This window comes from Mercenaria mercenaria, chromosome 17, assembly GCF_021730395.1.
Source record: "Mercenaria mercenaria strain notata chromosome 17, MADL_Memer_1, whole genome shotgun sequence".
Taxonomy (NCBI): domain Eukaryota; kingdom Metazoa; phylum Mollusca; class Bivalvia; order Venerida; family Veneridae; genus Mercenaria; species Mercenaria mercenaria.
This window is the reverse complement of record NC_069377.1, coordinates 57,549,936-57,564,964: the sequence shown is the minus strand read 5'-3', so window position 1 is coordinate 57,564,964 and position 15,029 is coordinate 57,549,936. Positions and strand designations below refer to the sequence as shown.

General features: G+C 33.5%; 1 protein-coding gene across 2 annotated transcripts in view; it reads right to left on the bottom strand.

Annotated features, from left to right (window-relative positions):
* Positions 1–12,223: 12,223 nt before the first annotated feature.
* Positions 12,224–15,029, bottom strand: part of LOC123536912 (CD82 antigen-like) — a 28,511-nt gene continuing 25,705 nt past the window's right edge. For both annotated transcript variants that reach the window (XM_045320417.2, XM_045320416.2), the window contains exon 9: positions 12,224–14,652. In XM_045320417.2, coding sequence (XP_045176352.1) covers positions 14,584–14,652 — 69 coding nt within the window. In that variant the 3' untranslated portion in view covers positions 12,224–14,583. The remainder of the gene's footprint in view (positions 14,653–15,029) is intronic.

Sequence of the window (15,029 nt, the reverse complement as noted above, 5' to 3'; positions counted from 1 at the left end):
GAAGCTATTTAGATGTATGTAGGGCTATAATAGGGCCCATGCATTCCAGATGCAATTTTTAAAAGTGGCTCGTCAGTCTTTAATTCTTGACCATTGCTAAATGACATCCATGTAACATATAACGCATCTTTTTTTCAAATGTTTCATGCAAGATTGAAACTAACATATCATAATACAGATCAGGAACAGATCAAGTTAAGATAACAACAATAAATAACATACAATGGTTTACAAACATACATAATAAAATAACGGCATTACTAAAATAAAATTAATATAAGTTTCAGTTGAGAAAACAAACAAAACAAATTAAACCATGACATGCTTCAAATACCAAGGATAACACAATAAAGCACAATCGCTTATTTCCATTGTGGTCCTTATAGTAAAACTTTAAAGACACTGAAATAAAACTTTGATAGCATCACAATTAATTTGCATATCACAGTTGAACTTTGAAATGTAATTATCACAGCTAATTGAATTTAATTTGTAGAGACAAAAATGTAGTGTACAAATTTAACAAAATAATATCACAGAAATACTTAATCACAATAATACTGGTTCAGTAATTCCAAGTTTTTGAAAAGGCACAACTTGTAAATCGCGCTGTAAGCATACCTTGGAATTAAATGCTTATTAAAAATAAGACATACCTAAGCCGAAACAAACAGCGAAACTTAAAAAAGAAAGTTCAATAAAATGCAATAGACATCAACTACAAACTGTTCATTAAGTGACCTTAAAATGATGCAATTTTTCCATTTTTGTTATATTTGATGGTAACCTATTTCATAGTTTTGAACCTATAGAGCAAAATGACATTGAGCCCGACCCTTTTACCTTAGGAAGACCATAACCTCCTTTGTTTCTAAGCCTAGTGTTGTATTCATGCACAGAATCTTGGGCTACAAAATATTCATCCATATACCCAGGGGCCATATTGTTTCTGACCTTGAAAACATGACACAACATCAAATGATGAACCCTTTTCTCAACTGGTAACCAGTTAAGTTATTTCAAATGTTCATAACCAATATGGGTTCTGGAATCAAGACTGAGCACAAATGTAACCACTTTATTCTGAGCAATTTGCAATTTATTTTTCAAACCCCGAGTTAAGCCATTGTACCATACTGAACAAGCATAATCGAAGTGGCATTGGATTAAGGACATAACAAGCAGCTGTTTAGTATATTGTGTAAGAGACTCTTTCTTACGGTAAAGGAACTTTAATCGAGCATTGGCTTTCTTAAGAACAGAATCTGCCATTAAACCAAACGATAAATGTTGATCAAAGGTAACACCAAGATATTTGACTGATTTAGTTGGTTCAGTTGCAGTGCCATTACAAGATATATCAAGACTGGACTTTGACCTTAGTTTGTGTTTCGAACCAAAGACAATGGACTCAGTTTTGCCTAAATGTAGTGACAATTTGTTGTCAATTAATCATTGACTTATGAGAGTAATTCCTCGGTCAAACCTGTTCAACATTAGAAAAACATTTACGTGAAACTAAAATAGCAGAATCATCAGCATAAAGTAACAGTTTGTTTTTCGACGTGCCGTATTAAGCACGATTTTATGACCTCGTATGACCTTATGCCGCCTGAATAATGTACCAGTCGGATTGCTTGGTAAGGTATTCTCGGTATTTTCAGCCATAATGAGAGATTTTGTAAGAGTGGCGCTAATTGGAGGAAAAGCTTAAAATGCTTCAATCTGAGTAATGTGTGACACTGAGTGAAATGACAACGTCTATAACCTCTATAAGTACAGCACCATCGGGTTGTATGCGTACCACTTGAACAGGTGTGCGTAACCAAATATTTATCTGCTCATCCGGACATATTTCTGTTTTGTTAAGTTTTCTTGTTAAGTTATTTCTGTTTTGTTAAGTTTCCTTTCCTTAAGTTTTGTTTTTACAAAAAGGTTATTTAATCAATTGTTTTATACAGTCATTAACTCTTACCCTGCATTACAGCAACAATTTCTAACCAGTGCAAATCATTACTAACCTGCAACAACATGTCCGATACTGTTAAATTTTAGATTCTAAATTTTAAATTAATCTTTCCGGTGAAAACAGTACTGTACATATTCTGAATGATAGACAAATTTGATAATAAGCTGAAGTAGGGTAAGGGTTCATGTTGCTTCCAACAATTCTAGAAATAAAGTATAGAACGTATTTCAATATTGTTTGCTTACTGTTACTATCTTTTAAGCACCAAAGGCTCAATGTGAGCTTTTGTGATTGTTTGGTGTCCGTCGTGTGTCCCTCCACAATTTCTAAACACAGTCTTCTTCAAAACTACCGGCCTCATTTATACAAAACTTCACAGAGGCCCCTTTCAACATTGCCAAAAGATTTAAAATACAGGTTTCTACCCATATATAACTTGTGCTTCAGTTACATCACGCCGACCAAAAGATATTTCTTGTTTACCACTGCTGACATGTCATCAACATATATAAAAAAGAACAGAGGCCCTACTATATTTCCTTTATCATTTTCATTCCTGATAAAATCTGTAAGGTGGATTTGACATGTATCAGTGGAAAAGCCACCCCTAAAGCCAGATTGAAATTTATACAGCAAATTTTTGTCATTGAAATAAGTTTCAACTTGGTCATAGACAACCTTTCCAAAAATTTTGGAAACAATATTTAAAATAGAAACCGGTCTATAGTTGTCCACTGACAATTAATCACTCTTTTTAAAAAGGGGAACAACTCTAGCAGACTTGAGATCATCTGGCACAACACCTTGATTAAGAGACAAATTATTAATATGAGTTAGAGGACCAGTATTAGTAGATGACCCATTTTAAATAAAGCGAGAAGGTATACCATCTAAGCCAATTGCTTTGTGTGTACCCAGAGAGTTTGAATATTTAAGAACTTTACTATTGGGTACTAAGGAAAAGGAATACCTACCAGAAAAAAACTCCGTTGTTTGCATTAAAAGTATTGGCAGAATAACAGCCATACTTTTGTATACATTTGGGAAGCTTATCATCAAGATTACATGCCAAAGCAGTATAAAAAGTGTTGAAAGTTTCAGCAATGAGTTTCTTTTCAAAACAAATGTTGTAATCAATTTTCAAACCTTTGTTTGAACTTGAGTCAGCAGATCCTTTCTTAGAAGGCAAACCAAGACTTTTAAGAGTTTTCCATAGAGATTTAGAATCAATTTTGTTCTATTCAATACTATTTGTAAAAATATCCTTCTTAGCATTGTGAACTAGATGCTGTACGTTATTTCTTAAGATCTTAAATAAGTTAAAATTATCCTCACATTTATCATGCTTATATTGATGAAATGCTTTATCTCTTTCATTTATTGCTTGCAAAATGTCAGAATCCATCCATGGCTGTGATCTTTGCTTGATTCTAATTTGCTTCATAGGTGCAATACTATCTATCACAGATAAAAACAGCTGTTTAAATATGATCCATGCATCATTCACATTGCCACTTACAGTTACAGGATTCCAATCTACTGATAAAAGACTAGCTTGAAAATTCTCTTTGCTATAGTTTTTCACAGATCTCAAAATAACATTATTGTGTGAACCAATATAAGATTTTGTTAGTTTTCTGGTACAATAAACCATGCTGTGATCACTAAATGTAGTATGAATAACACCTGACTGGGAAATTGTGACAGCCACATTTTAAATAAAAGCATTATGACCTTTCAATAAACATAAGAAACTTCTAATCATTCACATGGAATTCTATGTCTCTAAACAGCAGGTCAATGTCGGATGGACGAACACTTCATCATAATGAGCAAATCGCAAGTAATTTGTTCAATGCGGCAGACTATGTTAAACTATTCTCAACGAGGTTAAAGAACGTTACGAAGGCATTTTGTAGTTTTAATTACTAAGTTTAAATTTCGTTTTTTCTATCATAAGCATAATCTTACAACAGGTAGAAAGAACTGGACTCCAGCTTTTGGATAGAAATGATCTGTAATATTGTAGCTTAAAAAAACCCATTAGAAAATAATAAGTTTATGTTTCTGAACGTTTTTAAAGGTATGCTAAACAAGGAAGAAATAAATTTCCGAATCGGCAATCGAACCCACGCTGCCTCGGCAATAGAAATTTCCGTACTATATTGACCAATACACCACTGAGGGATTCGCGCTTTACGGTCGTTTATATAAAGCTTTATCAATAAAACAAATTATCTTCGGTATCCCTTGGCAAACGCTTTTCAATTTCGAATGAAAAAGTAAGAAGAAACAACCAATACTCACGTTTTTAAATAACATGAAACTAAATTTAAAAGCCTTCTTAAGAAATATAATTTCTAAATATTTTTCTTTGTTGCCGTACGATCTGGAGGTCAGTCCCTATAAATCTCCAAATATTAATGAAATTGTGCTAAATTAAATTTTCTTACAAAAACTTTGAAAATACGTGCAGTCGAAGTCAGACTCCAGCAACGCTGCAAAACAGGGCCATATATATTATATGTGCCATATATATGCTGGTATGTGTCAGAAATTTTATTCAGAAGTATTTTCCACCTGACATATTTGTACGGTCGACAAAATAATATGAAATTAGAAATATTTCAAGAATGGTAAGGATATTTACATCTTCATATCCATTATAGATTTATCTAAATAATGTACCAGTATTCCTATCTTAGCTTATGCCATAATAATATCGAAGAGTAGTCAGTACACGAGTTAATCAAATTAGCTAGTACACAGTGTTTAATAAGCAGAGATATTGTTCAGTTGCTGGTTAACAAGCAAGACCTTGGAAATACTACAATGATAGAATTATCTGTCACATACAATTAGGTACTGCAGTGAGTACTAGTTTGGCAGACAATTGTTGGCAAAAATATTTCGTTTCTTTTTTTGTATTTGGAAGCCCATCACAACGTTTTATAATAACAATTGAAGAGGTTACAACAAAAGTATAGACGGCATATATGCATTATATCTCCAGAACAGTATCTCCCTGTCGAGATACCAGTAGTACTGTTTTTCGGCGACGCCGTCTAAATTCGTTTTCGTTACTTGTGCCACGTGACTTCAGTTTGCAAATCAAACTACTTGATAACGCATTATAGATAATTTATCAAAATGGAAGATTTATGCAACACTCCGTCTGATTGGACGAGAGTGTCAATTTCTTTCACTCTGTTGATTGTGCTACGCTGAGTGAAATGTAGACAGAGCGTTTATCCTAAACGACGCTGTTCACAGTTTTAAAGCTAACTTTGGCTCAGTATATTTAGCAAGAATATTGATATATCTCAAAATGATAAGTAAGTTTAATAAATAAGATAAAAACCTGTTCAAATACCAACATATATCAAATTAAAGAAAGGGCTGAATACGGTCTGCGTATCACATGAATAAGGTTGTGATAAGAGTCTTTTATGTAGAGAAGTGCTTTTTAAAAGATTTTCCTTGTTACAATTGTCGTCTGTATCTGAAAAAGTTTCTTGCTTTTGTGACTTATGCAGATTGCATATTAAAATGAGTACTTGTTTGCTTTGATATATTTGTTATAAATTATTTAACTGATTTATTATATATGAATATTTTTTTTAGTATGGTATGCAAATATTGAACTCAGTTCAAATCTGTTTCATTATATATATGCTGTATAATGACTGAATCTCATTACACTGAAATGAAGGTACGCTGCATACAGTTTACCTGTGATATGACTACGGCCAAACTTTGCTTATGAAACAGAAATATGGAAATAATTACAATTGTATGTTTTGCTTGACCTTCACTTTTTTATAGGTGTGACGTCATTGTCCAAAGATTCATGAATAGCGAATATGCATTTGTTAAAGCGGGATCAGTTGGCCTATTTTAGAAATAAATAAAAATAATAAATAAAAAAATCCTTTAATTGATTTTTTCTCATGTATTCTAATCAAACATGATTTGTAGCATCTTTATTAGGCCCACAGCCAACTTTGTTCAGCTGGGACATTTGACCCCTTTTAGGGGCTGCTAGAGCTAAAACTAGAAATGCCTTTATACAGCGTCTCATGAACAGCTTGGTGGATCTTTGTCATACTTGGTCTGGAGCATCATTATAAGGTCCTCTTCCAAATTTATTTATATAGGAACTTGGGCCCTATTAGGGACCACTATAGCTAAAAGCAGATATGCCTTTCTTCGCATGAACCACTTAAATGTAATGGATTTTTATCAAACTCGATGTGTAACAATATCGTAAGGTCTCCTGCTATTTTGTTACAAATGGGGATAGGGACCAATTTAGCTAAAAATATAAACACGTTTAATGACCTCTTCTCATGAACCGCTTCATGAATCTTCATCAAACTACTGCTGTAAGTATTCGTCTAAGGATAAACGAAACAAAATTGCAACCTTAGAAACCTTTGCGAAAAACTAAAAGAGAACCATTTAAATTGTTAAAGTGCGGTGTTTAGTTTTGCAATTTGAAAAATGTTAGATGAAAGATGAATGTTAGATGAAAAATTCATAAACTTCTTTCCTTATTACAATTCGCCGACCATCATTTTTAAAGATATTTCTTGTTTTCTTATAAAATGTCGTATCATATATCAAAGCATGACTTAAGTTAACAAATCATAATACTTTGCTTTGGTGTAGAAATGTTTCAAACATGGGGCATGTAGGAGACAACTTATGATATTACATCTTCCTTCCATTGCAACAAACTAAAATTTAGAATTATTTGCTCTTTTCTAACCTTTCAGTTCTGTTTTCTAAAACAAAGTAACGATTTAAGTCCATAATTTGCGGTGGAGGGCAGGTAAAACATACTGTGTGTAAGCATGATAGCTTCCCATTCTCGAAGTGTGGAGGCATTGTATTATATTTGGTATTAAAAAAATGAGATATTATTATCTTGAAATCATTTTGTGTCGTTTCCTTATAAAACATAAATACAAGCACCTTATACAATCATCAGTTTTTATACATTGTTATCTTCATTTCACCAGTGAGTCAACTCTCGGACAATGGTAGTCTACATGAGCAAATATTACACTCCAACTCTAAAAAGTCTAAGAAATTTCTAACTGAAATTTTGATGATCTATAATTCAGTGTTAAATGTAATACTATGTGTCACTGTACATATAATAGGGTTTTGTAAACACAAAGTAATTAACAATTTTGTCAACGGTTGCAAACGATTTCTGCATCACTTCAGGCATGGTCTCTTCTATGTGAGAAAGAGGTAGATAGTTACTCACCTGCTTATACAGGTTCATGTAGTTTATATGACCTAGTTTCGATGCCAACTGACATGGCTCTGTTTTTTCACTGGAATTTTATGGTCTATATCATCGCTCTTATAACACATGTTGGAAGCGTTGAAAGCATGCAAAGTATGTACAACTTGTAAATGATCTTACATGATGATTTAGATAAAAACAGGCATTCAGAAAAAAGATACCCTGTATCAAATACCTGCACAGAATTCCACGTAATTCTTTTAAATCTAGTTTTCTGCAGACCTACCCTAGAACCAGTAAAACTACACTAACTCAAAATAAAATTACTTCCATTTTTGATTCAGTTATTTGTCTGAACGTTAGTCCTAGTCAAGAACATTTAGTAGACCGACAGGACTTACAATTCTCTCTTTAATCTGTAATTGTCAGCACTGCAGCACCCAGAATGCCATGCATAAATAGATTACTATAGGTGCAAACTTTCAAATTTTAAAATTCATCGAAACTCATGTAATGAAATATACCGATGAAGACTAAGAGTTGACAGTAAATCGTTAGCGTCATAAAAGGAAGAAATTGGATGTTCAAAAATCACTTATATGCTTTTGGTTTTGGATTTGTTGGGATGTTGGGCTTATGGTCACACCGGTACATTTTAGGTCATACGGCGACTATTCCAGCTTTTCGTGGCAGACGAAGACCCCAGGTGCCCTTTATTATTTGTTAGTGTTATTAATAAGGTATAAATTGAAAGGTACACGTAGCTTAGTAAATTATGAGACATCTGAAAATCGCAAATTTGCAATTTGATTGTTCTGGTGCTCATGGAAGAGATATTAAAGTGTCACAATGAAAGGGATGAAATTAAAGAGTTGCAAATCATTTGTTAGCGGGATCACAAACACAGGTGGAGTGGTGGTGGTGGGGTGGGGTTGGGGGTGTTGGCAACGGTCCTGACCCCAGGTGACTGTGAGCGTAATATTAGGAGAGAAATCAAAGTTTCGCAAACCAGTTATAATCGTAATAAAAGGACAGAAATAAAAGTGCTGCAAACTTTTGTCAGCCTAATAAAAGGTGAAACAATTAAATGTGTCGCAAACCAATTGGTTTCTTAACAGAAGGGGAGAAATAACTCTTTGACAAGCATTAAGATGCCGTGCATAAAATTGACGAAAATAAAAAGAATAAAATGTAATAACTTATGATGCCTTGAACAAGTTAAAAACTATAATTCAAAATTCTACCAGACGAACGATATTTTAACAGAATAAAACCTACGGATTGATGACATCAATACATATATACTTCTGTTACCGAAATAGAAGTGATACAAATATAATTTTCATATATAACATGTTCAACAAATACAATACGATTCTTTCTCCGATAATAAATGTATCCTACATGTTCCAAGATAAACATAACTGATTACTACCGATTCAGACACTCCTGGACGGGGCTAGCTAGTGTATTTATTTTTGATTAATTATACTATCATTCTGGGATAATTATTACTAGAAAACTTGACATTACCTGTTTGTTGGTTGGCAAACAGACAATTCAATATATTCATATATTTACCAAATCATAAATAACTTTCGTTAGGGGAAGCTGGTTAAGAAATATTATATAACTGAAATGTAATGAATGATATTAAGCAGACGAGACGGTATAAGGATGGCATTTAATGTTAAAACAACAAAAAACAACAGAAACTTTCAAATCAAAAGTAGTTTTTTACCTTGCTTTCTTTGTGATAAATAGGAAATGAACTGGAAAGCTGAGAACTAGCTATTAGAAAAAAAAAACAGAAGACACTTTCTGAATTACAATTGTTTCCTTTTTGCATAACTGGTTAATAGTATACCAGTATATATATATATTTCACAGATCTTTGCTGAACATTTACACAATAAACAGGCTGCTGACTGGCATTTATAAAAGAACTAATCTTGTATCTATTTTAGACTGATGGTCTAATTAGTTGATAAACCGTACCTACCCTTTGAAACGTTGTGAATTTTTACTTTATAATTATGAATTTTTCCAAAGCTTGTTCTAAAATAATTCATCGTAGACGCTGCTGTTTGCTAAATGAAGAGTACTTTTAACTGTTTGAGAACCTGCGTAAAATATCGCTTAGAATGAATGTCTAATGTACATTGTTACGTATTTTAATTCCTTTGATTGTGGAACATCTCACGGTTTCCATTTCCATATTATAGTAAGCTTACGTGTGCCATATATTTTAGTGTAAGAAGTGACAAATAGTACCATCAATTTTAAGGGTAACAATAGAACTGTAAAGTTAGTGACAGGCCTTTCTCTAAGACATACATAGTCCGTATGGTCTTTTCTCATTTACGTCAATTTAGTATAGAACAGGGAAGGTATGTATACTAAAAACTTCGTTCTCTAAAGAAAAGTAAATCAGCTATGAAATGATAGTTCTTTAAATAATGCAAAAAATTAGTTCGCGAGCTTTTACCTAGAGAGTGGTACCTAGATTCCGAGTAAATCCACAATTACGTATTACTTACCGTAATTCAACTATCACCCTAGGAAGGTAGTGTCATTTGAGAATTCGTGGAGGTGGCCAGTACTTATCGAGGCAACAGTATACTCTATCTAAATGTTGACTGGCGTTTACATACTTTTTGTATTTCTTGAATTTAAGAATAAACACTTTCTAGTGAAACTCTGAGTCGGTATTAGGATAGGAATTATGATTAAAACAACGAAAACAAAAGAAAGTATCAAATTAAAAGGAGGATTTCTTTGTGATCAATAGCAAATGAACTGGAAAGCTGAAAACTAGTATAATAGCTAATGCAATATAAAAACTAATTGTATGTACTAAATCACAGCGTCGTTTATATGACTGAAAAATTGTTGAAAAAGACGTTTAACCCGAACACACACACACACACACTAAATCACACGCGAAGAGTTAGAGAATCGTCTTCTTGAACATAACAATGGTCAGACAAAATACTAGTTAACACTAGTACTAGAATCTTAATAATGCACTTAATGCTTTATACACACCAAACCCGTATAAATAATTTTACTCCCTCTATTCCTTTCCCGTTTTTTAATGAAAATAGTGTTATTCTTCAAAGATATTACAAATTCATATTAAAGTCACTGAATTCAAATCCATTACCCCTCGCCCCTGTGAGTTCGAAACGTCACTTGTGGTGTGCGGAAGCTGGCGTTCGATGTCAGTCGTTTTGCCAATATGCCTGAAATGTCCAGAGAAGCATTGAGTGTCTTCCTCGGCCTTTAAAGCTGTAAACTCAGGACAAATAAACAACAGAAATAATAGATATAGTCCCCTTACTGTTACTTGTTTTATCCGTATAATTGTTAAACATAACAACACGTGGACCTATGACTTCTGTTTATTGTAAGGTTTCGGAATGCAGTGTTCCACAGGTAATTGTATTTCCATTGGTACTAATTTTGAATCACTTGTTGCTGGTAAGTTTTTATATGAGTGTGAAAGGGACTCTATGTTGAGACTTACTCAAGATATACAATATGACTTTTATCACTGCATTTAACCAATACTTCACACTTTCTTGACGAGTTTCTTTATATGCTTTTGTTTTTGTTTGGTTGGTACTTCCTATATTGGGGAGCTCCAGATAAATATATCAAACACTTCGATTATAATTTAGACATTTTATATAATTTTGTTTATATATGTTGAGACTTACTCAAGATATACAATATGACTTTTATCACTGCATTTAACCAATACTTCACACTTTCTTGACGAGTTTCTTTATATGCTTTTGTTTTTGTTTGGTTGGTACTTCCTATATTGGGGAGCTCCAGATAAATATATCAAACACTTCGATTATAATTTAGACATTTTATATAAGGTTATGCATACAGCAATTTCTATGATAAGACAGGTGACTTCAGTCTAAGTATTGTAAAGTGTCCTCATTATGATGTCAATGTATCCAGTGGAACATCTTGGATATAACGCTTTCAATAAATACGATTTGCAAGAGCAAATATTCAAGTTGATAACTCATAATTCAGTTCTGGCTTGAAATTTGATACATGTAGTAATTTAAAAATGATTCTGCGACAAGGTAAATGAGAGCATGTTGTTATATTGATGTCCTTCTCAAACGCCGTAAGGTTCATAGCCGTGGCATTTTCGAGATCTTATTTTGTAAAATTTTAAAACGTTTCATTAAGAGATGTTACTAGAATGATCAGGCTATTTTGAGACTCACCACTTGTGATCAGCCCTGCTACAATTGATCGCTACGCTTTCCTCTGTAGTTGTCTTTAAAGGAATAGGTGCAAGACACCATGTTAGGCAGTTCTTAAAGACCACTATGTCCGAGCTGCTTTGATTATTTTCTTCTTGTATGTTTCGTGGGACCCTTTATCGTGTTTCCCTTGTTGATCTGCATGTTGCAAAGGCATCGAGTGCGTAGTAAATATTTAGGTATCACTTTGTTATCATTTTCTTTGTGTTTTATTTATCTCGCCTTTTGTTACCATTGTGTATGTAACGGATTTAAATTGACCCAGATTACTTTTTATCTACACTGTCCTGTAACTTACATTGTATATATTAAACAGATAAATATCCATACATAAATGACTACATGGTTGCGATTGTGGGGCATGGTGTCTTACTTGGCAAGGTGCTGATGCGAAATCTGGCTTACACAAAAGTGTATCATTGAAGGTTCCATGTGCACCGCCGTATGAACACATCTGATGTCTTTGGTACTTGTAACATATGTAAATGTTGAATTCTGCTCAACCCGGGCTAGAGGGCGTGCACGGTAGCATGCATTTCCGCTACGGTCCATGAACAGGCTCAAACAAACCGAGCAATCAACATTTTCTTTTTGTCGTGTTGAACGACCTGTAGAGTTTCCACTTTTTTATTTTAGATGCAAGCTATCTCTTTGACTAGCTTTTTGAAATGAAAGTACTAAAGTATTCCAAACAAAACGACACGTTTAAATCTTTATTTTTCAATCCGCATTATTTCATGATAAATCAAAAACGATGCAATCCTATGAAGAGGGAATCAATATCATGTTTAAGCAATCGTGTGGAAATATTCCCTCTAATGTAACGCTTCCTCCAGTTTATCATGTAAGAAAATTCTTTCACACTATCAACTATTTTTTGTACAAATATCAGTCATACTGCACAAAGAAGACATAACACACCATCAACAGAATTATTCTGCATACACCATTTTCTCTTTTGCACTGCCTAGTCTATGTTATAGTGAATTGCACTTTAGAATAGTCTGTTTATCTTGAGTTTACATTATAAAAGAGACGCAAGCAACTATTCTCCTAATACACAAACAAATAAAAAATATTTAAGAAATAATGTATAGAAAAACCGTGTTTTAACGTTATTAATACACGAAAAGAAGTTATACGTCCGCGGAATAATTTCACGAGGGCGTAGCCTGACTGAATTATTCTGCCGAAGTATAACAGATTTTGAGTGTATTAACTTAAGTAAAACACGATTTTTCTATACATTATTTCGATTTTAATATGCCTTTTATCTAAACAGTAGTAAAAAAGTAATAGCGCTCTTTCTGATCGCAACAAAGACATTGACGCCATCGCACGTTAACATGACATAATTTAAGTGTAAGCGTGTTTATACAAAAAACAAGCATATAAGAATATAATTTGTACTTCGTTAATATAAAGAACTTGTAATGACGTAATTAAACACTAAAGTAGACCACAGCAAACCATTTTCCCTGGCTCAGACTGATCGCTCTCCATTAACATTCAGGTTTTGTAATTGGATTTATGCTGAATTATTGAAAACTTATCCTTCAAACTGTATAAAAGAAAGATAAGCAGCGGGATCCCTAAAAGCAACCAGTCACACACAGTAATCGAGTCACACAGGAATAGACACTGCATTTGTAAGATAAAAAATACCGGCATCTATATTATTTATAAAATAATGCATGTGAATGGATCGACAGATAAATGAAAACACTTGCTTTATGAGTTGTCGAAATGAGCCGTGCCACGGAAAAACCAACATAGTGGGTTTGCGACCAGCATGGATCCAGACCAGACTGCGCATCGCAGTCTGGTCAGGATCATGCTGTTCGCTTTCAAAACCTTTTAAAATTAGAGAAACCGTTAGCGAACAGCATGGATCCTGACCAGACTGCGCGGATGCGCAGGCTGGTCTGGATCCATGCTGGTCGCAAAGCCACTATGTTGGTTTTCTCATGGCACGGCTCAAAAAATGAATAAGAAGCACCAAAGAAAATGTTTTGTGCTGCACGTATGCGCGGTTTGGTACGATGGCGACGATTTGTGTCGATTTCAATTGAATTCGACTTATCGTTACTGTGTTTATAAGTGTATATCAAAATGCGAAGTTCGTTAAGGGACCAACCCAAATATATTTGTCAAGATGGCGCTGTAACGTCACCACATGTCATAACATGTGCTTATTTGAAACAAAAAGTAACACTGTTATAAAACAATATTTTGTGCAAGTTTGCAACTCAGATTTATGTCTAAAGACAAGTAGATATTGTTACTGAATTATTATAGAAAGATTTGCTACTCTAAAAATTACATGGGCGAATATTTTTTAGTTCTGTAAACAGATGAAATAAAATTAAATGCACATGTATGTAGACGGTGCTTGTTTCGTACACCACCGGAGTCCCGGTCATGTGTTGCCGTTTAGTTACAGTAACAGAAACGAAAACCAAACAGATTGTGTGCGGAATTTTGAAAGTTATAAAACATATATTGACATATCCGGATCCAAGCTTCATTAACCAAACATGTAAGGCACTTAAATAAAATATTATCAACACAGCTTTAACACAAGCCCAAACAATTCTTGATATTCTATCACAATTTTAGCCATTCATATCGCGTTCCATTTCCCTTAAAAGTTGATCAACATCGGGTGGACGAGCAATTATCTCAGTTGCTGTCTTCAAACAAGCAAATTCAAAGATAATACATTCGCTTTGACAGAACATTTGCTAAAGCACATGCTGAACTATTCTTCATGACAATATTTTTTCCGGAACTCTAAGTCCCGAAATTATAAAAGTGTTATTCTTTACAACGAAGTAACATCCGTCGGGTACTATCGCTCGTGTCTGGAAGTGTCTGAAGAAGTTTCCGCAATAAATTCGTCGAAATGAACTGTTTAGTGCTCGGAAAATTCCGAATGGAATATGCTGATGTTTTCTTATGTTTATTATTAGCATAAAACATTAAAATGCAATTACTAAATATGAAGAAAGAAATGAAATTGTGCTAATTTTCTTGAAAAAAAAATTCAAAATAGCAAGTTAATCATCATAATAGTCGTAGTCCGTCCTGTTCCTACATAGATATACTGCAAACACGATACCAATTACCTGAAATAAAAACACAAAAACGTAACTGAACTATGAAACAAAACTTGAAAGTAAAATATAATAATTACGACTATTGAGTTATAAACAATCTTGTTTGTTAGTGAATGACTTCCAGCCGATGTCATTCCGGTTGCAGCTTTGAAAGGTTGAAGAAGTCATAGAAACTAAATGATTTTGAGCGTAAATAAAACAAACATTCGGAAAAAGGGTGGGAATACACGTACCTTTTCGTATACATCGTTTGTATTAAATTTTAGGTTAGACTGTAATGATACAAGAAGTCACGTGACGTGCATATCACTTTGAATTTTAGTGAAATTAAATTTTGAATGATCCTGACCATAAAATGATTAACCAAAAATGTTTGGGCATCTTTT